This window comes from Pseudochaenichthys georgianus, chromosome 24 (assembly GCF_902827115.2).
Source record: "Pseudochaenichthys georgianus chromosome 24, fPseGeo1.2, whole genome shotgun sequence".
In the NCBI taxonomy this organism is placed as follows: Eukaryota; Metazoa; Chordata; class Actinopteri; order Perciformes; family Channichthyidae; genus Pseudochaenichthys; species Pseudochaenichthys georgianus.
Window position 1 is genome coordinate 28637497 of NC_047526.1, and position 25162 is coordinate 28662658.

Consider the following 25162-nt stretch of genomic DNA (forward strand, 5'->3'; position numbering starts at 1 on the left):
TTACTCAAGTAAAAGTACAAAAGTATTACCATCAATCTACTTAAAGTACCAAAAGTAAAATACCTAATTATGCAGATTGACTTCAGAATTATATATAAATTATATGTTTTGGTTGATGGATTAAAATGTGATCAAATCTGGTAAAGGTGCAGCTAGTTTTAATTACTTTAAATACTGCAGGTCAGCTTGTGGATTTACTCCAGGTGTTACTTGAGTCTTCTTTATGTGTTGATTATATTTCACACATCAGTAATATCTGCAAGTAACTAAAGGTATTAAATACATTTAGTGGAGTAAAAGTACACGATTTACCTGCTCTGAACTGTTTTGGATTAGAAGTACAAAGTAGCATGTGTGTGTGTGTGTGTGTGTGTGTGTGTGTGTGTGTGTGTGTGTGTGTGTGGTGTGTGTGTGTGTGTGTGTGTGTGTGTGTGTGTGTGTGTGTGTGTGTGTGTGTGTGTGTGTGTGTGTGTGTGTGCTAAACTATGAATTGGCAAGTGTGTGCTAGCATGGGAAGCATGGAAAGGCTGAATATCTTTTGAGCCTACAAGTCCCTGTGCAGGGCTGACTGTAGCCGTTGCCTGCCTCTGAGAGTATCAGAAACATGGCGGAGAGCGAGCTAAACGTTGACAGCCTCATCTCTCGACTACTGGAAGGTAGGGTGGCAGTGCGATCACTTGTTTTATGTGGTGTAAATCAATTTTTTTAAATGACTGTTGTTGTGCGTTTCAGTTTTTGACGAGCAACTTCATAAAACAAAGCCATTTTCGCATATTGCGTTGTTAGCTATGCTTGTTGTCAACCCGTAAGCTAACTATTGCTTCAGGAGTTATGTAGACGTGGTTAAAACACGTTATTTTGAAGTCATAGCTCCATCTAGCTACATGTTCGCTAATGTCGGATGTTAGTTATCAACGTTAGTCGTGGAAATGTTTGTAAAAAGCGAGAAAGGCGTAGAAAAACACATCAAGACAGAGCTAGCTAACTGTGTTTGTTGATATAAGTCAACCCTGTAGCTAATAGCTAAGCTAGCCGAATGAGGTAACGTTAGCAGTGTAACAGAGCGTTCGTGTGTTATCTTTTACGATGGATTCGAATGGAACGAGAAAGAATCGTGGAATTCTGTGGTTGCTAAGTAACATTATCTGTTCTTGTTAGCAAGGAAGGTAGCTAGTAGCAAATCGGCTAACACCCTGGACACGCCCCCACTTACGTAGGAAATCACAAGCCCTAATTACATTTTTAAGATTAAATAATAAGCTAATTATAACCAGAGATGTGTGTGTGTGTGTGTGTGTGTGTGTGTGTGTGTGTGTGTGTGTGTGTGTGTGTGTGTGTGTGTGTGTGTGTGTGTGTGTGTGTGTGTGTGTGTGTGTGTGTGTGTGTGTGTGTGTGTGTGTGTGTGTGTGTGTGTGTGTGTGTGTGTGTGTGTGTGTGTGTGTGTGTGTGTGTGTGTGTACACATGATCCTGCAGTTTGAAAAAAATAAAAGTATCATACATTTATCTGTCTATGTCCCCCCCCCCCCCCACTTACACACACATGCAATCAACATAAATGCCAAAAACAACAACAAACTACATCACAAACACACAACATATAATATGAATGACTTCATTCTCTTTTCAAATGCTTAAGGTCTTCCTTGAGGGTACTGCATTGCTGGATACTTAACCCTTAGATGCATAAGTGGGGTGGTTTTCTTGAAGTTTCTTTGTAATTACATTTTTTTTATCATTTTATATTCCAGCTATTCCTCAAAAAACATGTTTTGGATATCATGCCATTCAAATTGTAGTTTTTGTATTACTACCCCAAGCTTCCATACGTGGGTCAAAAATGTCATTGTCTATGGAATCCTATGGGAACCTTTGATTCTTATCACCTGTTGCTGTCAGGAATACATTCACTATAGACCACACAGACTACATCACAAGTGACACCTCTCAGCAAGATTATTTTACAGAGCAAGATCTGATACCTGTCAGTATAATAATAATAATACATTATATTTGTATAGTGCTTTTCAAGGACTCAACATCGCTTTACAATATAAGGGAAGATTAGGGTGGGGGGTATAGGACTATCAAACTTGATCAACCGGCATGGATTGATGGGGGGGGGGGGGGGGCTATGAGTAGACAAGAGGAGATGAGTTTTGAAAAGGGACTGGAATACTGTGAGGGTCTCAGAATAGCGGAGACCTTTGCATCAAAATGTAAAAATAATGTCTAAAATTATAAATAGTGAAAAATGTAATATTTCTAGTGTGAACCAAAATATAATACTAAATATTATACAAGTGATTTTTCTTAACCAAAATGACGGGTCCTTTTTGACCCACTTATGGAAGAGTGTAGGGTCCAGTCACTCGTGCATCTAAGGGTTAAGACATCAATGTGCACTTTTAGCCTACGCTAACATTAACAAGCAAGTCTGTTGTTTCTTCTTTTTACATGAAGCAGCCCTTTACGCTTTTTATCCTGCTTGGACCACACTGCCTTAACATACTCACTTCCAGCTGAGCCAACAAGCTGTTCTTTCCTGTATTTTCCAGCTCATAACAACCTGTGTTGACTGGAGTAAATGTCATGTCTGGCCAGAAACAAAGCAAATGCAATGGTCAGATCTCTTTAATGGCACACTGGGATGCAACATTACACAAAAGGGCTTGCAGCTAACCCCATTGCCTAAAGAAAAGCACATGATTGAAACATGTTTTGACTCCAAGATTCATGCTTAATTTGCCCTAATGTCTGGTATCTAATACTTACTCACCCATCTTAAAGGATCAGCCTGTGTTGATCTCATGATTATTTTGCCTTGCAGTGCGAGGATGTCGTCCAGGGAAGGTGGTGCAGATGTCAGAGGCTGAGGTGCGGGGGCTCTGCATCAAGTCCAGAGAGATTTTCCTCAGTCAGCCGATCCTGCTAGAGTTGGAGGCTCCTTTGAAAATCTGTGGTGAGAACTGCAACTGTCAACAGCCACCATTTTTTGTTTCCATATATACTCCAGGGCAAGGTGCAGAGAAAATGCATAGTGTTAATGACAAAACATGGTTTGTGAGGCCCTGTTGAAATCAAATCGCACACAATGTTTGAATTGTTTGCCCTAGTTTGACTTATTTAAGGTTGGTGCATCGGCTGCTTATTCTATTTCTAGTTTCATTTAATAAAAAAAAAAAAAAATGAAAATCAGATCCACAAAAGCTTTTATTGAAAAGAAAACAAAAAAATATGTAGTTGTCTTTTCCTAAACCCAAGATTTTCATTTAATTTCAAACCTTTATTTCACCAGATTGGTCCCATTGAGATCATAGATCTCTTTTTCAAGGGAGACCTGCAGCATATCGGTTCCACATGAAACATAAAACAATAAAGGACATTATACATTATATTTACAGGATACATAGTTATAGACATTTACAAGTGCCCATTGTATCTATGTAGATATCAGAAGATGAGTATTCATGAAAACAAAATTATGACTGGAAAACTTAATCAGAGCACAAACGGCCAAATTGCCTCTAATGTCATGAATGGTTGCTGACAAGCGGATGTCACATAAAATACTAATATGTAACTACTAACTACCAGATTGTGCTGTCAAAGTGCCACAGTTAACCGCTCAGTTGCTGAAAATGTCAGGACCTTGTGCAAATGAAGCTAAAGGTTTATTTCAAACGTTATATAATCTGTTTTTGAATTTCACGATGTTAATTTAGATTCAAAATCCCCCCCCCCCCCCCCCCAAGAGTTTCTGTTAGAACTTTTTTTTGCCGGTCAACATGTTCGTTAAAGTTGAAATCTTCCGGAGAAAAGTGCCGGTCAAAGGTCTTTGTTATTTATTGATATGATTCGATATTAAACAAACTAATTATTAATTAACTATTCAAAAGTGTACAGTAACTTACAATAACACGGGAATAATAAATGGAGTGCTCTCTCTCCTGACAGCCCATCAGTATCATGCAGCTCGCGGATCCAGTAATGAGTGACCCGACAGCAGAAATAAACATATCTATAACTAGTTTAGGTAGTTTGAGAGCTAATTAAAATAGCTACGTGTGATTTTCTAACCTGAAGTGTGTGTTTTGTCCGCTCACCGCTGCAGGTGATTATGCAGAGCTGTGTCTCGACTCATCAGCAGCAGCTGATCTCTCTCTCCCGTCAGATTAGACTTCACTCGCGTTTATGTCCATATCGATCAGATCCAGCTAGTTCTAGCTAATGATATGACTATCTGCTTATCAAGACACCTAAACAATAAGCGTCGCTATGCAACCGGGTGAGGCAGCAAAGTATAGCGCAGCATTATGCATTTGTTTACATGCCCACCGGAACCCCGAGGCATTACCAACAGATCAACGCACAATCAACCCATCCAGGACATCTCTTTCTCCACATTAAGTGTTAGACATTAGAGTTGACTCTTCTTGTCTGTCACATAAGTGGCGTAACTGATGCGGTATTGCGCTAAGTGAAAATTATTTTGACCGGAGAGATTTAGATTTGCCGGTCTTCAGCATATGTTACCGGTCAAAGTCCGGTAATTACCGGCTAACGGAAACTCTGGATTGTGATGTTATTTGCGTTATTGTTAATGTATTGGATAATGAGCTGAACATATCCTTCCAGGTGATATCCATGGACAATACACAGACTTGCTGAGGCTATTCGAGTATGGAGGCTTCCCTCCAGAGGCCAACTATCTGTTTCTGGGGGATTACGTGGACAGAGGGAAGCAGTCGCTGGAGACCATCTGCTTGCTGCTCGCCTACAAGATCAAATACCCAGAAAACTTCTTCTTGCTCAGGGGGAACCACGAGTGTGCTTCCATCAATCGCATTTACGGATTCTATGATGAGTGTAAGTTGGAAAACACACTGCCCTTGCTACATATGCATATTGATCACTGTCCTTATTGTGAGTTGGCCTATTGTAAAAACATAATAGCAAATCTGAATTTAGAAATCCAGTAAGTCGAAGAGTTTTCTTTTCACTTGCTCATTTTCTGATTTGTCTGTATGATTTATTTTCCCTTCCTCAGGCAAGCGCAGGTTCAACATAAAGCTCTGGAAGACCTTCACAGACTGTTTTAATTGTCTGCCCATTGCTGCGATCATTGATGAGAAGATCTTCTGCTGCCATGGAGGTTTGTGATGCACTTCTGTAGCAGCCACTGAATAATGAGGATAATACACGTGTCTCTGTGTAAATTCATTTAGAGTCTACACAAGTTTTAAAAAGATGATGGTGCTATTTATAAGCATTCGGTATTTAATGAGGGGAGTCATATTTTTAAGTTTTACCAATATTATAATACTTAAATTAGAGTATACAGTATAGTATTTTTCTATACTACTACTATAGTCACTTAAAATACACCAGAAGTATCTACACATCTTAATCATGATGCAATATTAATGATGATGCTATAGATGAGAGTAACACCTACGTCACTTCCGGGCAAAAAATACGGCCCCCCCACTTTTGGGGGGAAACAACGCTGTCATTTGAACGGCGGTCAATACAAATTTTGAAGTTTTTGCCAATCCGATCAAATTTTTTTGAAAACCGTGGATTTTTGGATCTTCAAAGAGCTCGATTACGTTGGCCAGTCAGGCAAACAATTACATTCGATCATTGGAAATCGACAATCGGTCTCGATATATGGTTAAATTAAAATTAGTAGACGAGCCTGTAATTTCTCCAGCTGTTACTCTAATGAGCGAGGCGGAACATAATAGTTTTAACATGCCAAAAAGCTGCTGTGTCGTTTATTGCACCTCAAACATAAAAAATAATCAACAGTTCAGTTTTTCTGTACTTCATCTAAGAAGAAAGGACAGTAACAGAAGAGCTCTGTGGCTTCAGGCTCGATCGCCATTCAAATGACAGCGTTGTTTCCCCCAAAAGTGGGCGGGGCCGTAAAGTCACGTAGATCTTACACTCATCTGTGGACATCGATCGCCTACTGCTATATTTAACCATATATCGAGCCCGATCGTCGACTTCTAATGGCTTAATGCAATTGTTTGCCTGTCTGGCCATTAGAATCGGGCTCTTTGAAGATCCAAAAGTCTCCGGTTTTCTTACATTTCTGATCGGATTGGCAAAAACTTCAGACTTTGTATTGACCGCCGTTCAACTGTTGTTTTCCCCCAAAAGGGGGCGGAGCCGTTATTTTTGCCCGGAAGTGACGCATTTGTTACTCATCTATTGAGAATACAGTTTTATTTAAATAATATGTTCTGACATCACTACTTGCAACTCAACCCAGACCATTTTGCAGGATTTTCTGTACTATGTGTCGATTTTATTACAATCTTCTTTTCCTCCTCAGGGCTCTCACCTGATCTACAGTCCATGGAACAAATTAGACGCATCATGAGACCCACTGATGTCCCAGACACAGGTCGGTTGTGTTTATGTCTGAACTAAAATGAGAGAAAATCTTAATCCGCTGATTGCATCTTTCACTGGGTGTTTCTCAATACTGTTATATACTGGTTAGATTTCTCAAAGTTCTTTAACGGCTCATAATGAGTGCTAAACAACCATAATCCCTTTGTGTAGTAGAAGATATTTTCTCGCTCGCTCGCGGGGCTGGTTGGTTGATGCCAGAAAAACTGCAGTTGAACACAAAGCACTTTAAGATGGGACGGTAGTGAAAATCCACCCCTGTGTCTCCCTCTAGTGTTGAATACAATAAACCAGAAGGTGGTGTTAATACACTTCCACCAGTGATCACTGCTTGTCTTTACTGTTTGCTCCAGGCTTGCTGTGTGACCTGCTGTGGTCCGACCCAGACAAAGACGTCCAGGGCTGGGGAGAGAACGACCGGGGAGTGTCCTTCACCTTCGGGGCCGATGTGGTCAGCAAGTTTCTCAACCGCCACGACCTGGACCTCATCTGCAGAGCACATCAGGTAACGCTACGCAGCTACAATCAAAATGGCACCATGGAGAATTCAACTTTTATAAAGTAAAATAACCTTATTTTTAAAAATAATTTCATGACTGTGCAGTGTAAATACGTTACAGCCTGCATAGAAAAAGACAAACAAATAGTGTTGATTATTTGTTGAGATTAACATATTCATAAAACACACTGATCTAATGTAGCAGCGCACTTATATAAATATACGTAACGTTTTTGTTTTTTTAAATGCTTCTATCTCTAAAGTGATGGTCATTTTCTATCAATGAAATACCTCGTAATAAATACCTTTTTGAGTATTTAAGAAAATATGTATTAATAAAGGTCCATCTTATCTTATTTAAGTCTCTGCATTGAGTTATATACTGTAATCGCTGGGTTTGGTATTAGCAAATATAACACATTCACGCCTGCAAAGGTAGAACCAAAGCGTTACTTGTGATGTTGCTGAAAACTCATTCTGCTGCCTTACAGGTTGTTGAAGACGGCTACGAGTTCTTTGCCAAGCGACAGCTGGTGACGCTGTTCTCCGCCCCAAACTACTGCGGGGAGTTTGACAACGCAGGCGGCATGATGAGTGTGGACGAGTCCCTCATGTGCTCCTTTCAGGTAACACAAAAAGTCTTGTACCACAACATGAATCCTGATATGCTTTAAAGGGATACTACTTTGAATTGTTTAAGTTTGGTTTTATAAGGCAATTATCTACAGTGTTTCCCCTAGGTTTACTGCTTTGGGGGGTGCTGCCTGAGCGGGGGGGGGAGGGGGGTGCCATTGGGATATTATTTATTTTAAATCCTCTGGAGCAGAGAGAGGAGCTGTGGATTATTGTTATTGATTAATGCGTCAGTGTTTCTTATGGTCAAAAATACTAAACTCACAACTTAAAATGAAAGCGTTTCGTTTATTTAATAAAAGAGCACATGTTCAATGTGTAAAGTGACAGTAGATATAGATTAGTTGCAATTTGGTGCTATATATATTTTTTTTTTTAAACACCTGGAATTTTAGGGGGGGCGTGGGGCTCCGTTGGCGGGGCGCAGCGCCTCTCCAAGACAATGGTAGGGGGGACACTGATCTATAGTCAGTGCATGACTTACAATAGGTAGAACCAGCACAGAAGCTAAGCAATGAGTATTCACTAATTTGAATATTTTTAACTCCGTGATCTTGCCTCAAGACGGGGAACTAAAACTTCCCAAACAGGGTTTGCTGGTCCAACAGTATTGTTTTGTCAAAGGAGTCTGGTGGCTTTTTAAAGAGCACAGAGAACAAACCATGCCTTTTTAATGAATTTACCATCTTCCTTTCTTTCAGATCCTGAAGCCGTCAGAAAAAAAAGCAAAGTACCAGTATGGAGGGGTGAATACAGGACGCCCTGTCACCCCCCCTCGCACCGCTCAGGCACCTAAAAAGAGGTGAGCGGCTGGCCCCTCCACCCCCCCCAGGCTGGTCTCAGACCCTCGTCCCGCAGGCTGCCTCAAACACTCCAGCCTTCTCTCAGTCAGCTTGTTCATGTGTAAACAAAAACTCCAGGAGTGTTTTTTGCTTGTTCTGTGGGTATTTTTATGAACATGCGAGTGGTATTTCTTTCCATTTCTTTTTGATGTGTCACTCACTTCTGCTACTCACCCCATTCAGCAATATTTAAACCTTGTGGAATGGGCAGGATGTTAAGAAATATGTTTCTCTGCCGTCACATTAACAATTTCCATAGTGATTTTGTGAATGCATGCACGCTTGTGAGATTGAGACGGATACTTTGACCTCGCCGATGTAAAATGTAAAAACGAGGCCAATTGTTTCGTGTCTCACCTTGATTTGTCTACTTTTCATATAATTACTGCCAGTGCCCACTCCTATATAAGCTTAACTAGTACACAGCTTAAAAGAATAGTTTGACGTTTTAGGAAAATGCTTTCTTGCAAAACTTTAGATAAGGTTGTCAAATATGAATCTTAAACCAGCAGCTTACTAAGCTGAGCACACAAACTGTAAACAGGTGTTAATCTTTAATTAACACACTTTTTGTTTGGGGTAAACTAACAAGATATAACATGAATCAGTGAGCTTCAGAAGTTCTAGTAGAGACAGAGCTAGACTACCTGTTTACAGTTTTTATGCTAAGCTAGCAAGCTGCTGGTTGAAGCTTCATATTTATAGAATGGAAATAAAGTATCCATCTTCTTATTAAGTCTCAGCAAGAAAGCCAGTAACCACATTCCCCAAAATGTCACATTATTCTTTCAGAACAGCAAATTAGATATTGCAATGACTTTCCCTTCGACTTTAGAATGTTTTCCCCAAAGAGATATCAGTCAATATGTTGATGGTGCAAGTGCAAGAAATATTGCAAGACATCTTGTCATATGCAAACAAACACGTGCACAGGCCATTCAAGCCTATTTGAACTTTAGAAAAGGACACGGCTGCTAAATGCTGTACTTTAACTAGCATTCCTGTACAGCTGCTCTACATTAGATCAGCGTTTCCAAGCTCTGAAACGGTTTGCTATCCCTAACACCACTTGGTATTACCAAAAGGGGAAACACAGAAATGCAATAGTGTTCAAGTTTTGTTTTAAGTTCAGATGTCAATTTAATGTGGGAAACAAACATCGGTAAGCACTTTGAGTTTGTGTCTTTCAGTCTGGTTTGTACAGTAGGTGTGTAGAAAAATAGAGACGGATATGAAGACCACAGTACGGGATTCAAAAATAGTTCTGAGTATATTCATCATCACAGCAGTAGATCTCGACCTCTCTCTCTGAACATTGTTGCGCTTCCAGTCATCGCATGACATTGTAAAGAGGTCAAAATCATCAAGGCAGGACGATGGCATTTTGTTTGTTGTTGGCTAGTTATATCACAGTGTTCCCACGTGGTTATTGAATGAAGTTGATCCTTTTTAACTCCTTAATAAGCATTTAACCGATGTATTTTTATTTATTAAATCTTTGCCTTTTGCCTTGTTAATCTCTTGGTCTTCAAGTTGGAAACAGTGTGTAAAGACGTTCTGAGATTTGTAAAGTTTGTTTGAAACGATGAAATAAATGGAAGTGCTGTTGAGCGTGCTTGCTGTCTGTTTCTGGTTGATTTAATAATGTATGACACACGAACATGGTACATTAATGTGACTTTAAATCATCATTTGTTCTGATTGTAGGACATTTGAATACAGAGGGTTCCTGCACTTGTGGTTAGATTTTTTTAAGTGCTTTAAACCATGACAGAGGTTCATTAGTGTGACTTCTGATGAAGACAGAACTTAATCTGACTTCAGGGCCTGCAGCACCGACTGCGGCACTCTGCTAACATAGTACTCGTGGTTGCGTAGTGTAGCAAGAACGCCTGCAGAATTCATGTGCTTTACGTTAGCATTGTAGCAGTATGCATTGCCGTGCATGTCAGTCAGTTTCCCTGCACAAGATAGAAGGAAAACATTAGAAATAAAAACATTTCAGACAGAGTTCAAGCACTAGCAAACTATGCATTTTGTAAAAAGCTTACATTTGAACCTACAAAATATAATTCTAGTTTGGTGTAAACAGATTTCAGCAAATTGGTCATACCTCCCACAGCGTGCAGTAGAGCTTCTGGAGCGCAGGTGTCCCACTTCTTGCAGCCGGGACTGGCGAAGACATACGCAGAAGCCTTTCCTTCAACAAGCTGGATTATCTGCAGAGAGATTATGTGATAAATACACACTCTATACACATCAGAAAAGGCTATTTTGAATATGTCATAAGGCTCCAGGTTCTCTGACCACTTTGGCTGACTCCCAAATAGGTTTGGAGTTGAACTCAAAACGTAATAATCTAGCATGGATATCGTTTAAACATTTTCAGGCACAGGACAAAGGTCAATTAGGTACAGCAAGTTCTTGGTCGATAAGAAGGCAAATGAAACAATGAATGTTTCATTAACTTTGGATAAAATAAATGTCAATCATTAACAAAACTTTGCTTTGTGTTAGTCTGACGTTTGACAGCATATTAATGATCACGTTTTATTTTTATTTTAAACCATCAAGATTTATAACCAAGATGTATAACCGGAATATTAAGACTACAAATAAAAAGGTACATGTAAATAACTAAAAGTAGAATTGATACAGACATAATTAACTTAAAACCAGTAAATAAAAGTAAGAATAACTGATTTAAGAAAAAAGCTAATGTGAAAAAGTTCCCTTATAAGAGAGATTTAGAGGAAGAAGCCTTGCTGATCCGATCATAAAAACAACACTCTTTATGACATAAAACAAAGACGTAGAGATGTTTTTCATTGAAAATGTTACTGAAATATAGTCAAAGTAATTAATGTACAAGTCGTGCCTAAAGAGAACTGTAAAATCCTAGTTTACATGTGATAACCTCACAGTTTTGCCTCTAAATCGTCCTCACCTTGTTCCCAGCACCGCCCACTCTTATAACCTCGTGAGGCTCCATGGCGTCCACACAGTCCGTCACCTGCTTGTTGCTATGGGAACGAGTCGTGGTAACGATGCGTCTGTCACCGGGAACTTCCTGCAGCTGAAATCCGAAAGCGCCCAATCCCGGGATTCCCCACATGGTTCTTCCTAAGGATGCTTCTGCTCCGAGCTGACGAGGGGAAACATTTGGATTAAAGGAAGGAGAGCTGTTGGGACTCCATCTTGTTTAATTTAGATCGCTCTGTACCTGGTAGTTGTAGAAAGGCTGGTGGATGACACCTGCAATCGCTCTGCCTTCGTATGCAATACCAATGAGCACCGTCACATTATCCAGCAGACCTTCAATCAGAAAACAGCAGGATGTCAGATACATATGGAGGATTGAAGCTGGTATTATACTAAAGAAAGACAGAAAATAATAAGGGTATAATTGTGGAAATGTGGAAACAAATTTGCAAATGTAATTGAAAATACATAAATTGGTAGGTGACAGTTAAGGGACAACATTTAGGGTTGCCATCTCATTTTTAAATATAAAAATAAAGAGGGAAATAAATTGAAAAAAACGAAATAAATGTTAACAAAAAAAAGCAATGTTAAAATTAGTTCATACAAAAATAAGCAATTAGACAAATGAATATATATATATTTTGTTTATCTTTTAATGTCTGTGCATATTCATTTATTTTCATATTATCCTGCACATTTATCTGATAACTTTGGTTTATTTCTCCATTTCTTTCTCAGCTTTAGTCCTGAAAGCCATTTGAATCAATCAGTTTTACTGCAGAGTAATTCACTTTATACACCGACAGGGTTAACGGTTTAATCAGTTTCCATACAGAGAGCTGTGCTGTGAGAGGTGTCCAACACTTTGTTTGGTATCTGGGCCTCAGTTTGGTGATGGAGACTCTTTGATGCTGGAGTCAGCAGAGAAAGAGAGAGAAAGAAGAAGCAAGAATACATAAAGAAGAGAAAGAAAAGTGATAGTGAAGCAGAAAGCAGCCCATATCGCAACTATATCACAATGGTGTTTATGTTGCTGCCACCCACTTCAAATGTAACAAAACCTACTACTTAAAGGTGGGGTAGGTAATTTTGGAGAAACCAGCTCGAGATCGCTAGAATCTGAAAATACACAGCCGGGAAAAATCTGCCACTTCCTCACAGAGCCCCTCCTCCAACACACACGAACGCGCACATGACCAATGAGGGCACGAGATAAGTTTGTGCACAGATGGAAGGCTGACAGGCAGGTAGGCCATCCAGTTACTTTAGCCGCGCCGGCTCAGATGATTGGTCGTGCTTTTTACATCGCCACGGCTTCCACAGATGATATTTTTAATGGATTTTTTGTCAAAGCACTTCAGATATTCATTGCTATCGGGATGTTAAGAGCATTCCATGGAATATAACAAAAAGTGTATCTCGAGCCGGTTTCTCAAACTTACCTACCCCACCTTTAAGTACAGTACTTGAGTAAATACTAGTTACTTTCCACCACTGCTTTCAAGGTAAGAGTAATTACTTAAAAAACTAAGAGGTTATGCTTTGCCTTCATTTCAAATTGAATACTTAAAAGGTATTTGTTCAGGGAGTTTCAGTAAGCAGAACTCACAGTAATGTCTCCGCCCCCAGAACAGAACACAAAAACACATGTGTGGAGGCAGATTATTTAAAAAATCATATTTGAAGAGCCTACCTTCAGTATATTCCTTTGTGCCATCGAGAGGATCGACCCACACAACTAGCTGTTATGCAGAAGAAAACTTACATGAATGCATTGTCTGAAATCCAATTATGATTACTGGAATATTTATGTTTTTCTGAATCTGATGACCCTTACCTCCTCCTCTTTCAGATCTCTATATTCTGCTGGACCATGTCTTCTGAAGGATTTCCTCCGAGTGGCGCTCTCAATGAGATCTTCCTTTATCTCCTCAGGTGGAAGGTCCTAATCAGCAAGTGATACACAAGAACTCAGGCTTTCACTCTTCTTCTATAAAATAATCTTGTTGGTCCATGGTGCTAATTTTAACACATTCAACAAAGAGTCTAATTTTGTCACCTCTTCTCCAATGATGGTGATTTTGGGGAAACTTCTGGACAGTGATGCACAAATGCTTTGCTGTGCCAGTCGGTCGGCCAGTGTCTGCAGATCATTGGCTCCAGTCTATGCAGGGACACATGGGAAAATCAGAAAATGATACAACTATAATATACTACCTGTATTATAACTGGGTCAGAATTTCCACAAACAGGGTCAGTATTTAAAAAAGGTTTCACTGGGACATGCATTTTACATTTGTCTGCGGTTTTTGGTCCCACCTTTTCCACAATGCCAAGTTCTCCGCTGTGAAGGACTTTCCTCACAATGGCACCGGCCTTTTCAGCAACAGTGAAGGCAGAGGCCACGAGCCGCATCAACACAGCAGGACTTGCAGACATTGCTGATCGACAGAGCAGACAGTTGTTAGTGGACACATACTAAAAAAACATTTACAGGTAATGCATCTTTACCTCTTGCAATTTGCCTTAAAACTTCAAAATCTCCCTCTTCTGTGAATAATACATAGAAAGTGCTAAGTGAATAGGTAGCAGTTTCACACTGCTTACCATATCATTACAGTCTTAATAAAGTAAAGAGGCGAGAGGTAGTACAACACTGAAGGCTGAGTTGGATCAGCAGTATAGGGACTGTAATAGTGGATGATGCTAGAACTGCAAACTCTCATATCTTATCCACAAAGAAAGACAAAGCCTAATTTAGCTAGGAGCCACTTATCTAATAAGGCAAATCAATGTGTATCAAAGGAGTGGACGAGGCGAGCAAAGTCTGTGTAACAAGCAGAAAGTGGTAATGACTAATGACCTAACCACTTCACAAAATTAACTGTGTAATTAGCTTGGATTTTCATCACTGTGAATAAAATACACATATTCTTAGAGCAATTAGGACGGCTCCTTAACTAAGAGATTATTGTAATCAGTCACAATAAGCAGTACATTTTGCACTCCTGGCTCAATTAGCCAACATGCTGCTGTTGATACTAGCACGCCGGTTCAGCGACAATAATCCAAATGATGTATTAATATCCAGTAGAAAAGTGGTGATGGTGATTGAAGGTTTAATACTTACTGATGATGATAGAGGAGAAACCGCCAAACAGTCTTCAAGGGTTCAGTAAATTGAAGTTCGGAGATACAGGAAGTGCAACACTATCGACCCAAAGAGCCGAATGAATTGTCAAGATAGTAACCTGACCAACCGAGAGGCAAATACATAATAATAATAAGATAGCGTCTCATGACTTCGAGACCACATGCTAATACGTTCAATGTGAACAAATAGGATGTTAACAGTGCTTAATTAAAATAAACAACTATTATATGTGTCTTTAAAAACCAAGTGAGTCAGTGTGTTTGGCCCTCGGTTACACAGAAACGATCAGAGAATGCGGAATTAGATGGGAGAGGGAAACATCTTGCTTCGGCACAACAAATTGTACTTTGTTTCTTCATCTAATTTTTGTTAGACCAGGGCTGCAGTCGGATAGTCCAAAAGATCAGCTCCTAAATTCTAACCCTATCGTCTATTCCTTGACCTCTGAGTGAAACGTCACGGGTTAAGGGATAGTGGATAGGAGAATTCAAAAAGGACTTAGGAGAAGAGGACTGCGGTACTTTAGAGAATCCGAATGCACTTTCACTCTCCGACGTGTTTATGATGGCGCCAGCGGACGGTCATTGTGTGCGTCTGCTGCTGTGGGGAAACTATGGAAACTACAGTTATACCAAAATACAGCGGACTAACAAACCATGGATGTTTAATAAGAACGAGGGACTGCTGTAAACTCATCTAGAGACTCTGCACCGTGCTCTGATGCTGCTGCTTTGCTTTATGAACGTGGACAACAGAGAAACATATTCTTCATGACCAAAGTTGGAATTGAAATAAAAAAGGAAAGTGAAACTTATGCTCGTCACCCTCTCCCTCCGGTCCACATTAATACAAATGATCCCAATACGTATGATTGTATGAACTAAATATCTTAAAATCAATACAGATGTATATTATTATAACGTTAGTCCTTACCTATCTTATCTATCACTGTGTATATCACCATTCAAACATCTTTTAAAAGTTGAACAAACCCCACACAGCTCAGTAAAGACTGAAATGTTGACTTTATTTGATAACTTCAGTGAAAAACTAACGTTCAATATTTTCTCTTTTGATTCTAATACTGATGAACGTTCAAAACAAAGCACTTTGGCAACTTAACCACCTATGGTTTAAAATGCTTAATAAGCACCGTAACTTTCATGATATAATTTTCTCGTCATAATCGTTGTTTCCGTGAACGAGCCGACTGTTGAGTGACGGCAAATGCTGCGGCTGACAAGGCATTGTGGGGCAGCATTTTCCGCTTCTCCTGTCGGTTAGGGAGGTCCAGTGGTTCCTACGCTAAAGGAGTTATAAAGGAAGTTGAAAACCTCCTTTCCTATCATTCTCATCATTCTAGAGAATTCGAACGGGGCACTTATCATGGCTGCCACTGATGGGACTTCCGGGTCATTTCACTCCTTTAGGAAGGGTTCCTAAGCTAAATGGACTATTCCGACTTCAGCCAGTGGCTTTTAGCAAACTCAAAAAGAAAAACCGAGAGAGCATGAGTTATTGTTATGACAACGTGAATTCACTATTATTTAAAAACTCTTTTTATGGGGTTCTTTATTTGGGGTTAACTACATTGTCAGATATAAGTGAGAAATGAATTTAACTTCTGTTAGACAAGCCATATGCTATCAATCAAATCAATGTTTATTATATAGCCCAATATCACAAATGTTACATTTGTCTCAGTGGTCTTCACAGTGTGTACAGAATATCAGTATGACAATACGACACCCTCTGTCCTTAGACCCTCACATCGTACAAGGAAAAAACTTCCAAAGAAAACCCAGTTTAAAGGGAAAAATGGGAGAAACCTCAGGGAGAGCAACAGAGGAGGGATCCCTCTCCCAGGACGGACAGACGTGCAATAGATGCCGTGTGTAAAATGAAAAGATAATACATTTGCAACATAGGTAGTCCAAATGTTTGGAAATGCATGTGTGTATATAGGAAGATGAATCCACGAGGATATCCATCCAGGACCGATGATCCAGGACCACAGCCACGACTCAGATCCAGCGCTCGCGATCCAGGACACAGGACCGCAGGATCATCCATGACTCCGGATCCCAGCGTATATAGACACACAAAAAGAAAGAAATTTGGGGAAGCTGGGTTAATCGGAACATGAGTGTACACGGGTATAGACAGAGAGAAGGAAGAAGTAAGATGTCCCCCGACAAACTAAGCCTATATCAGCAAAACTAGGGGCTGAATCTAATCAGCCCTAACTATAAGCTTTATCAAAAAGGAAGGTCTTAAGCGCACTCTTAAAAACGGATAGGGTGTCTGCCGCCCGAACACAAACTGGAAGCTGATTCCACAAATGTGGAGCTTGATAAGAAAAGGCTCTGGCTCCCATTGTACTTTTAGAGATTCTAGGAACAACCAACAACCCTGCATTCTTGGAACGCAATGCCCTAGTAGGACAGTAGGGTATAATGAGTTCTTTAAGGTAAGATGGCGCCTGCCCATTAAGGGCTTTGTAGGCGAGAAGAAGAATTTTAAATTCTATCCTGTGTTCTATAGGGAGCCAGTGTAAGGCAGCCAGAACAGGAGTAATGTGGTCCCTTTTCCTAACTCTGGTTAGTACACGAGCCGCAGCATTTTGAATCAGCTGAAGCGACTTGATTGACTTCTTGGTACTCCCTGATAATAAAGAGTTACAATAATCCAGCCTAGAAGTAACAAATGCATGGACTAGTTTCTCTGCATCGTTTTGAGGCAAGATATGCCTGATTTTTGCAATGTTACGTAGATGGAAGTAGGCGGTCCTTGAAATTGATTTTATGTGGGCGTTAAAGGATAAATCCTGATCAAATATAACACCAAGATTCCTTACAGTCTCACTGGAGGCCAAATTAATGCCATCCATAGTTAGTATGTCTTTAGATAATTTGTTTCGTAGATTCTTCGGGCCAAGTACAATAACTTCAGTTTTGGTCGTGTTTAACATCAAAAAGTTTAAGGTCATCCACGTTTTTAAGTCCTTAAGGCAGTCTTGAATTTTATTTAGATGATTAATTTCATCAGGCTTGATTGATAAATATAGTTGAGTATCATCCGCATAACAATGAAAGTTTACAGAATGATTCCTTATAATATTGCATATTAACGGAAGCATATATAATGTGAACAAAATATAAATGTTTGCATACATTCACAGTAAATATGTATTCAGTATGATAGCTGTCTAACCGAAGTTAAATTCATTTCTCACTTATTCTGACAATGTACTTAACCCCAAATAAAAGAACCCAATTAAAAGAGTTGTTAAATAATAGTGAAGTCACGTTGTATTAACAATAACTCATCTCTCTCGAGTTTTCTTTTTGAGCTTTGCTAAAAGCCACTGTGTCAAGTGTCCATCTTGGGTTTCCGTCCGGAGTTGTCCAATAGAGAGGCGAAGTCACGCCCATCTACTTCCGGCCCATGGGACCCCGGAAGCGAAAAATTAACATTGAATTCAATGGAGAGAGAAAACGTATCTTTTGATCCCGTTTGAATTGTGCCACGAACTACACATATGATGTTTGTCAATCTTAAACAATAAGTTCCATATCAAAAAAGTCACATTTTGTCGTAAAACTGTTGAAATATAAGACTATGAAAAATACGCGACTACAAAGACTACAAATCCCAAATCCCATTCTGGCTCGCGTAAGTGATGTCACAGGCGATAATTCTCCAAGTGGTTGCGACTCGTAATTAAAGCGAAGAGAAGAAGAAGATCTCATAACTGATTTATTCCCTCCAATAAATAAGAGATTGCTTTCCAGTCATCGCATGACATTGTAAAGAGGTCAAAATCATCAAGGCAGGACGATGGCATTTTGTTTGTTGTTGGCTAGTTATATCACAGTGTTCCCACGTGGTTATTGAATGAAGTTGATCCTTTTTAACTCCTTAATAAGCATTTAACCGATGTATTTTTATTTATTAAATCTTTGCCTTTTGCCTTGTTAATCTCTTGGTCTTCAAGTTGGAAACAGTGTGTAAAGACGTTCTGAGATTTGTAAAGTTTGTTTGAAACGATGAAATAAATGGAAGTGCTGTTGAGCGTGCTTGCTGTCTGTTTCTGGTTGATTTAATAATGTATGACACACGAACATGGTACATTAATGTGACTTTAAATCATCATTTGTTCTGATTGTAGGACATTTGAATACAGAGGGTTCCTGCACTTGTGGTTAGATTTTTTTAAGTGCTTTAAACCATGACAGAGGTTCATTAGTGTGACTTCTGATGAAGACAGAACTTAATCTGACTTCAGGGCCTGCAGCACCGACTGCGGCACTCTGCTAACATAGTACTCGTGGTTGCGTAGTGTAGTCAAGAACGCCTGCAGAATTCATGTGCTTTACGTTAGCATTGTAGCAGTATGCATTGCCGTGCATGTCAGTCAGTTTCCCTGCACAAGATAGAAGGAAACATTAGAAATAAAAACATTTCAGACAGAGTTCAAGCACTAGCAAACTATGCATTTTGTAAAAAGCTTACATTTGAACCTACAAAATATAATTCTAGTTTTGGTGTAACAGATTTCAGCAAATTGGTCATACCTCCCACAGCGTGCAGTAGAGCTTCTGGAGCGCAGGTGTCCCACTTCTTGCAGCCGGGACTGGCGAAGACATACGCAGAAGCCTTTCCTTCAACAAGCTGGATTATCTGCAGAGAGATTATGTGATAAATACACACTCTATACACATCAGAAAAGGCTATTTTGAATATGTCATAAGGCTCCAGGTTCTCTGACCACTTTGGCTGACTCCCAAATAGGTTTGGAGTTGAACTCAAAACGTAATAATCTAGCATGGATATCGTTTAAACATTTTCAGGCACAGGACAAAGGTCAATTAGGTACAGCAAGTTCTTGGTCGATAAGAAGGCAAATGAAACAATGAATGTTTCATTAACTTTGGATAAAATAAATGTCAATCATTAACAAAACTTTGCTTTGTGTTAGTCTGACGTTTGACAGCATATTAATGATCACGTTTTATTTTTATTTTAAACCATCAAGATTTATAACCAAGATGTATAACCGGAATATTAAGACTACAAATAAAAAGGTACATGTAAATAACTAAAGTAGAATTGATACAGACATAATTAACTTAAAACCAGTAAATAAAAGTAAGAATAACTGATTTAAGAAAAAAGCTAATGTGAAAAAGTTCCCTTATAAGAGAGATTTAGAGGAAGAAGCCTTGCTGATCCGATCATAAAAACAACACTCTTTATGACATAAAACAAAGACGTAGAGATGTTTTTCATTGAAAATGTTACTGAAATATAGTCAAAGTAATTAATGTACAAGTCGTGCCTAAAGAGAACTGTAAAATCCTAGTTTACATGTGATAACCTCACAGTTTTGCCTCTAAATCGTCCTCACCTGTTTCCCAGCACCGCCCACTCTTATAACCTCGTGAGGCTCCATGGCGTCCACACCGTCCGTCACCTGCTTGTTGCTATGGGAACGAGTCGTGGTAACGATGCGTCTGTCACCGGGAACTTCCTGCAGACTGAAATCGAAAGCGCCCAATCCCGGGATTCCCCCACATGGTTCTTCCTAAGGATGCTTCTGCTCCGAGCTGACGAGGGGAAACATTTGGATTAAAGGAAGGAGAGCTGTTGGGACTCCATCTTGTTTAATTTAGATCGCTCTGTACCTGGTAGTTGTAGAAAGGCTGGTGGATGACACCTGCAATCGCTCTGCCTTCGTATGCAATACAATGAGCACCGTCACATTATCCAGCAGACCTTCAATCAGAAAACAGCAGGATGTCAGATACATATGGAGGATTGAAGCTGGTATTATACTACAGAAGACAGAAAATAATAAGGGTATAATTGTGGACAATGTGGGAAACAAATTTGCAAATGTAATTGAAAATACATAAATTGGTAGGTGACAGTTAAGGGACAACATTTAGGGTTGCCATCTCATTTTAAATATAAAAATAAAGAGGGAAATAAATTGAAAAAAACGAAATAAATGTTAACAAAAAAAAAGCAATGTTAAAATTAGTTCATACAAAAATAAGCAATTAGACAAATGAATATTATATATTTTGTTTATCTTTTAATGTCTGTGCATATTCATTTATTTTCATATTATCCTGCACATTTATCTGATAACTTTGGTTTATTTCTCCATTTCTTTCTCAGCTTTAGTCCTGCAAGCCATTTGAATCAATCAGTTTTACTGCAGAGTAATTCACTTTATACACCGACAGGGTTAACGGTTTAATCAGTTTCCATACAGAGAGCTGTGCTGTGAGAGGTGTCCAACACTTTGTTTTGGTATCTGGGCCTCAGTTTGGTGATGGAGACTCTTTGATGCTGGAGTCAGCAGAGAAAGAGAGAGAAAGAAGAAGCAAGAATACATAAAGAAGAGAAAGAAAAGTGATAGTGAAGCAGAAAGCAGCCCATATCGCAACTATATCACAATGGTGTTTATGTTGCTGCCACCCACTTCAAATGTAACAAAACCTACTACTTAAAGGTGGGGTAGGTAATTTTGGAGAAACCAGCTCGAGATCGCTAGAATCTGAAAATACACAGCCGGGAAAAATCTGCCACTTCCTCACAGAGCCCCTCCTCCAACACACACGAACGCGCACATGACCAATGAGGGCACGAGATAAGTTTGTGCACAGATGGAAGGCTGACAGGCAGGTAGGCCATCCAGTTACTTTAGCCGCGCCGGCTCAGATGATTGGTCGTGCTTTTTACATCGCCACGGCTTCCACAGATGATATTTTTAATGGATTTTTTGTCAAAGCACTTCAGATATTCATTGCTATCGGGATGTTAAGAGCATTCCATGGAATATAACAAAAGTGTATCTCGAGCCGGTTTCTCAAACTTACCTACCCCACCCTTTAAGTACAGTACTTGAGTAAATACTAGTTACTTTCCACCACTGCTTTCAAGGTAAGAGTAATTACTTAAAAAACTAAGAGGTTATGCTTTGCCTTCATTTCAAATTGAATACTTAAAAGGTATTTGTTCAGGAGTTTCAGTAAGCAGAACCACAGTAATGTCTCCGCCCCAGAACAGAACACAAAAACACATGTGTGGAGGCAGATTATTTAAAAAATCATATTTGAAGAGCCTACCTTCAGTATATTCCTTTGTGCCATCGAGAGGATCGACCCACACACAACTAGCTGTTATGCAGAAGAAAACTTACATGAATGCATTGTCGAAATCCAATTATGATTACTGGAATATTTATGTTTTTCTGAATCTGAATGACCCCTTACCTCCTCCTCTTTTCAGATCTCTATATTCTGCTGGACATGTCTTCTGAAGGATTTCCTCCGAGTGGCCGCTCTTCAATGAGATCTTCCTTTATCTCCTCAGGTGAAGGTCCTAATCAGCAAGTGATACACAAGAACTCAGGCTTTCACTCTTCTTCTATAAAATAATCTTGTTGGTCCATGGTGCTAATTTTAAACACATTCAACAAAGAGTCTAATTTTGTCACCTCTTCTCCAATGATGGTGATTTTGGGGAAAACTTCTGGACAGTGATGCACAAATGCTTTGCTGTGCCAGTCGGTCGGCCAGTGTCTGCAGATCATTGGCTCCAGTCTATGCAGGGACACATGGGAAAATCAGAAAATGATACAACTATAATATACTACCTGTATTATAACTGGGTCAGAATTTCCACAACAGGTCAGTATTTAAAAAAAGGTTTTCACTGGGACATGCATTTTACATTTGTCTGCGGTTTTTGGTCCCACCTTTTCCACAATGCCAAGTTCTCCGCTGTGAAGGACTTTCCTCACAATGGCACCGGCCTTTTCAGCAACAGTGAAGGCAGAGGCCACGAGCCGCATCAACACAGCAGGACTTGCAGACATTGCTGATCGACAGAGCAGACAGTTGTTAGTGGACACATACTAAAAAAAACATTTACAGGTAATGCATCTTTACCTCTTGCAATTTGCCTTAAAACTTCAAAATCTCCCTCTTCTGTGAATAATACATAGAAAGTGCTAAGTGAATAGGTAGCAGTTTCACACTGCTTACCATATCATTACAGTCTTAATAAAGTAAAGAGGCGAGAGGTAGTACAACACTGAAGGCTGAGTTGGATCAGCAGTATAGGGACTGTAATAGTGGATGATGCTAGAACTGCAAACTCTCATATCTTATCCACAAAGAAAGACAAAGCCTAATTTAGCTAGGAGCCACTTTATCTAATAAGGCAAATCAATGTGTATCAAAGGAGTGGACGAGGCGAGCAAAGTCTGTGTAACAAGCAGAAAGTGGTAATGACTAATGACCTAACCACTTCACAAAATTAACTGTGTAATTAGCTTGGATTTTCATCACCTGTGAATAAAATACACATATTTCTTAGAGCAATTAGGACGGCTCCTTAACTAAAGAGATTATTGTAATCAGTCACAATAAGCAGTACATTTTGCACTCCTGGCTAATTAGCCAACATGCTGCTGTTGATACTAGCACGCCGGTTCAGCGACAATAATCCAAAATGATGTATTAATATCCAGTAGAAAAGTGGTGATGGTGATTGAAGGTTTAATACTTACTGATGATGATAGAGGAGAAACCGCCAAACAGTCTTCAAGGGTTCAGTAAATTGAAGTTCGGAGATACAGGAAGTGCAACACTATCGACCCAAAGAGCCGAATGAATTGTCAAGATAGTAACCTGACCAACCGAGAGGCAAATACATAATAATAATAAGATAGCGTCTCATGACTTCGAGACACATGCTAATACGTTCAATGTGAACAAATAGGATGTTAACAGTGGCTTAATTAAAATAAACAACTATTATATGTGTCTTTAAAAACCAAGTGAGTCAGTGTGTTTGGCCCTCGGTTAACACAGAAACGATCAGAGAATGCGGAATTAGATGGGAGAGGGAAACATCTTGCTTCGGCACAACAAATTGTACTTTGTTTCTTCTCTAATTTTTTTAGACCAGGGCTGCAGTCGGATAGTCCAAAGATCAGCTCCTAAATTCTAACCCTATCGTCTATTCCTTGACCTCTGAGTGAAACGTCACGGGGTTAAGGGATAGTGGATAGGAGAATTCAAAAGGACTTAGGAGAAGAGACTGCGGTACTTTAGAGAATCCGAATGCACTTTCACTCTCCGACGTGTTTATGATGCGCCAGCGGACGTCATTGTGTGCGTCTGCTGCTGTGGGGAAACTATGGAAACTACAGTTATACAAAATACAGCGGACTACAACATGGATGTTTAATAAGAACGAGGGACTGCTGTAAACTCATCTAGAGACTCTGCACCGTGCTCTGATGCTGCTGCTTTGCTTTATGAACGTGGACAACAGAGAAACATATTCTTCATGACCAAAGTTGGAATTGAAATAAAAAAGGAAAGTGAAACTTATGCTCGTCACCCTCTCCCTCCGGTCCACATTAATACAAATGATCCCAATACGTATGATTGTATGAACTAAATATCTTAAAATCAATACAGATGTATTTATTATAAACGTTAGTCCTTACCTATCTTATCTATCACTGTGTATATCACCATTCAAACATCTTTTAAAAGTTGAACAAACCCCACACAGCTCAGTAAAGACTGAAATGTTGACTTTATTTGATAACTTCAGTGAAAACTAACGTTCATATTTCTCTTTTTGATTCTAATACTGATGAACGTTCAAAACAAAGCACTTTGGCAACTTACCACCTATGTTTTAAAATGCTTAATAAGCACCGTAACTTTCATGATATAATTTCTCGGTCATAATCGGTTGTTTCCGTGAACGGCCGACTGTTGAGTGACGGCAAATGCTGCGGCTGCAAGGCATTGTGGGGCAGCATTTTCGCTTCTCCTGTCGGTTAGGGAGGTCCAGTGGTTCCTACGCTAAAGGAGGTTATAAAGGAAGTTTGAAACCTCCTTTCCTATCATTCTCATCATTCTAGAGAATTCGAACGGCACTTATCATGGCTGCCACTGAGGGACTTCCGGGTCATTTCACTCCTTTAGGAAGGTTCCTAAGCTAAATGGACTATTCGACTTCAGCCAGTGGCTTTTAGCAAAACTCAAAAAGAAAAACCGAGAGAGATGAGTTATTGTTATTACAACGTGAATTCACTATTATTTAACAACTCTTTTTATTGGGTTCTTTTATTTGGGGTTAACTACATTGTCAGAATAAGTGAGAAATGAATTTAACTTCTGTTAGACAGCCATATGCTATCAATCAATCAATGTTTATTTATATAGCCCAATATCACAAATGTTACATTTGTCTCAGTGGTCTTCACAGTGTGTACAGAATATCAGTATGACAATACGACACCCTCTGTCCTTAGACCCTCACATCGTACAAGGAAAAACTTCCAAAGAAAACCCAGTTTAAAGGGAAAAATGGGAGAAACCTCAGGGAGAGCAACAGAGGAGGGATCCCTCTCCCAGGACGGACAGACGTGCAATAGATGCCGTGTGTAAAATGAAAAGATAATACATTTGCAACATAGGTAGTCCAAATGTTTGGAAATGCATGTGTGTATAATAGGAAGATGAATCCACGAGGATATCCATCCAGGACCGATGATCCAGGACCACAGCCACGACTCAAGATCC

The 25162-nt window shown here is 39.5% G+C and overlaps 2 protein-coding genes and 1 pseudogene across 3 annotated transcripts; 1 reads left to right on the plus strand and 2 right to left on the minus strand.

Moving 5' to 3' along the window:
- Positions 1-508: 508 nt before the first annotated feature.
- On the plus strand, positions 509-10013 carry LOC117439526 (serine/threonine-protein phosphatase PP1-beta catalytic subunit-like). The gene is made up of 8 exons (XM_034075443.2): positions 509-656; positions 2829-2960; positions 4637-4867; positions 5049-5153; positions 6345-6416; positions 6778-6929; positions 7415-7549; positions 8258-10013. The coding sequence occupies exons 1-8, from the start codon at positions 605-607 to the stop codon at positions 8360-8362; spliced, it is 984 nt and encodes a 327-aa protein (XP_033931334.1). The 5' UTR covers positions 509-604; the 3' UTR covers positions 8363-10013.
- A 1-nt stretch (position 10014) lies between these two features.
- Positions 10015-14622, minus strand: bpnt1 (bisphosphate nucleotidase 1). 2 transcript variants are annotated; one of them, XM_034075441.2, is made up of 10 exons: positions 14514-14622; positions 13703-13824; positions 13443-13547; positions 13221-13328; positions 13077-13125; positions 12217-12294; positions 11622-11713; positions 11346-11543; positions 10512-10617; positions 10015-10359 (listed from the first exon to the last, which is right to left on the minus strand). In XM_034075441.2, exons 2-10 carry the CDS (start codon positions 13820-13822, stop codon positions 10208-10210), a joined length of 1008 nt encoding a protein of 335 aa, XP_033931332.1. In that variant the 5' UTR covers positions 13823-13824; positions 14514-14622; the 3' UTR covers positions 10015-10207. The 2 variants fall into 2 exon arrangements, with proteins under 2 accessions (XP_033931332.1, XP_033931333.1); XM_034075442.2 differs by lacking the exon at positions 12217-12294.
- A 3995-nt stretch (positions 14623-18617) lies between these two features.
- On the minus strand, positions 18618-24592 carry LOC117439527 (3'(2'),5'-bisphosphate nucleotidase 1-like; annotated as a pseudogene).
- Between the last annotated feature and the right edge of the window lie 570 nt (positions 24593-25162).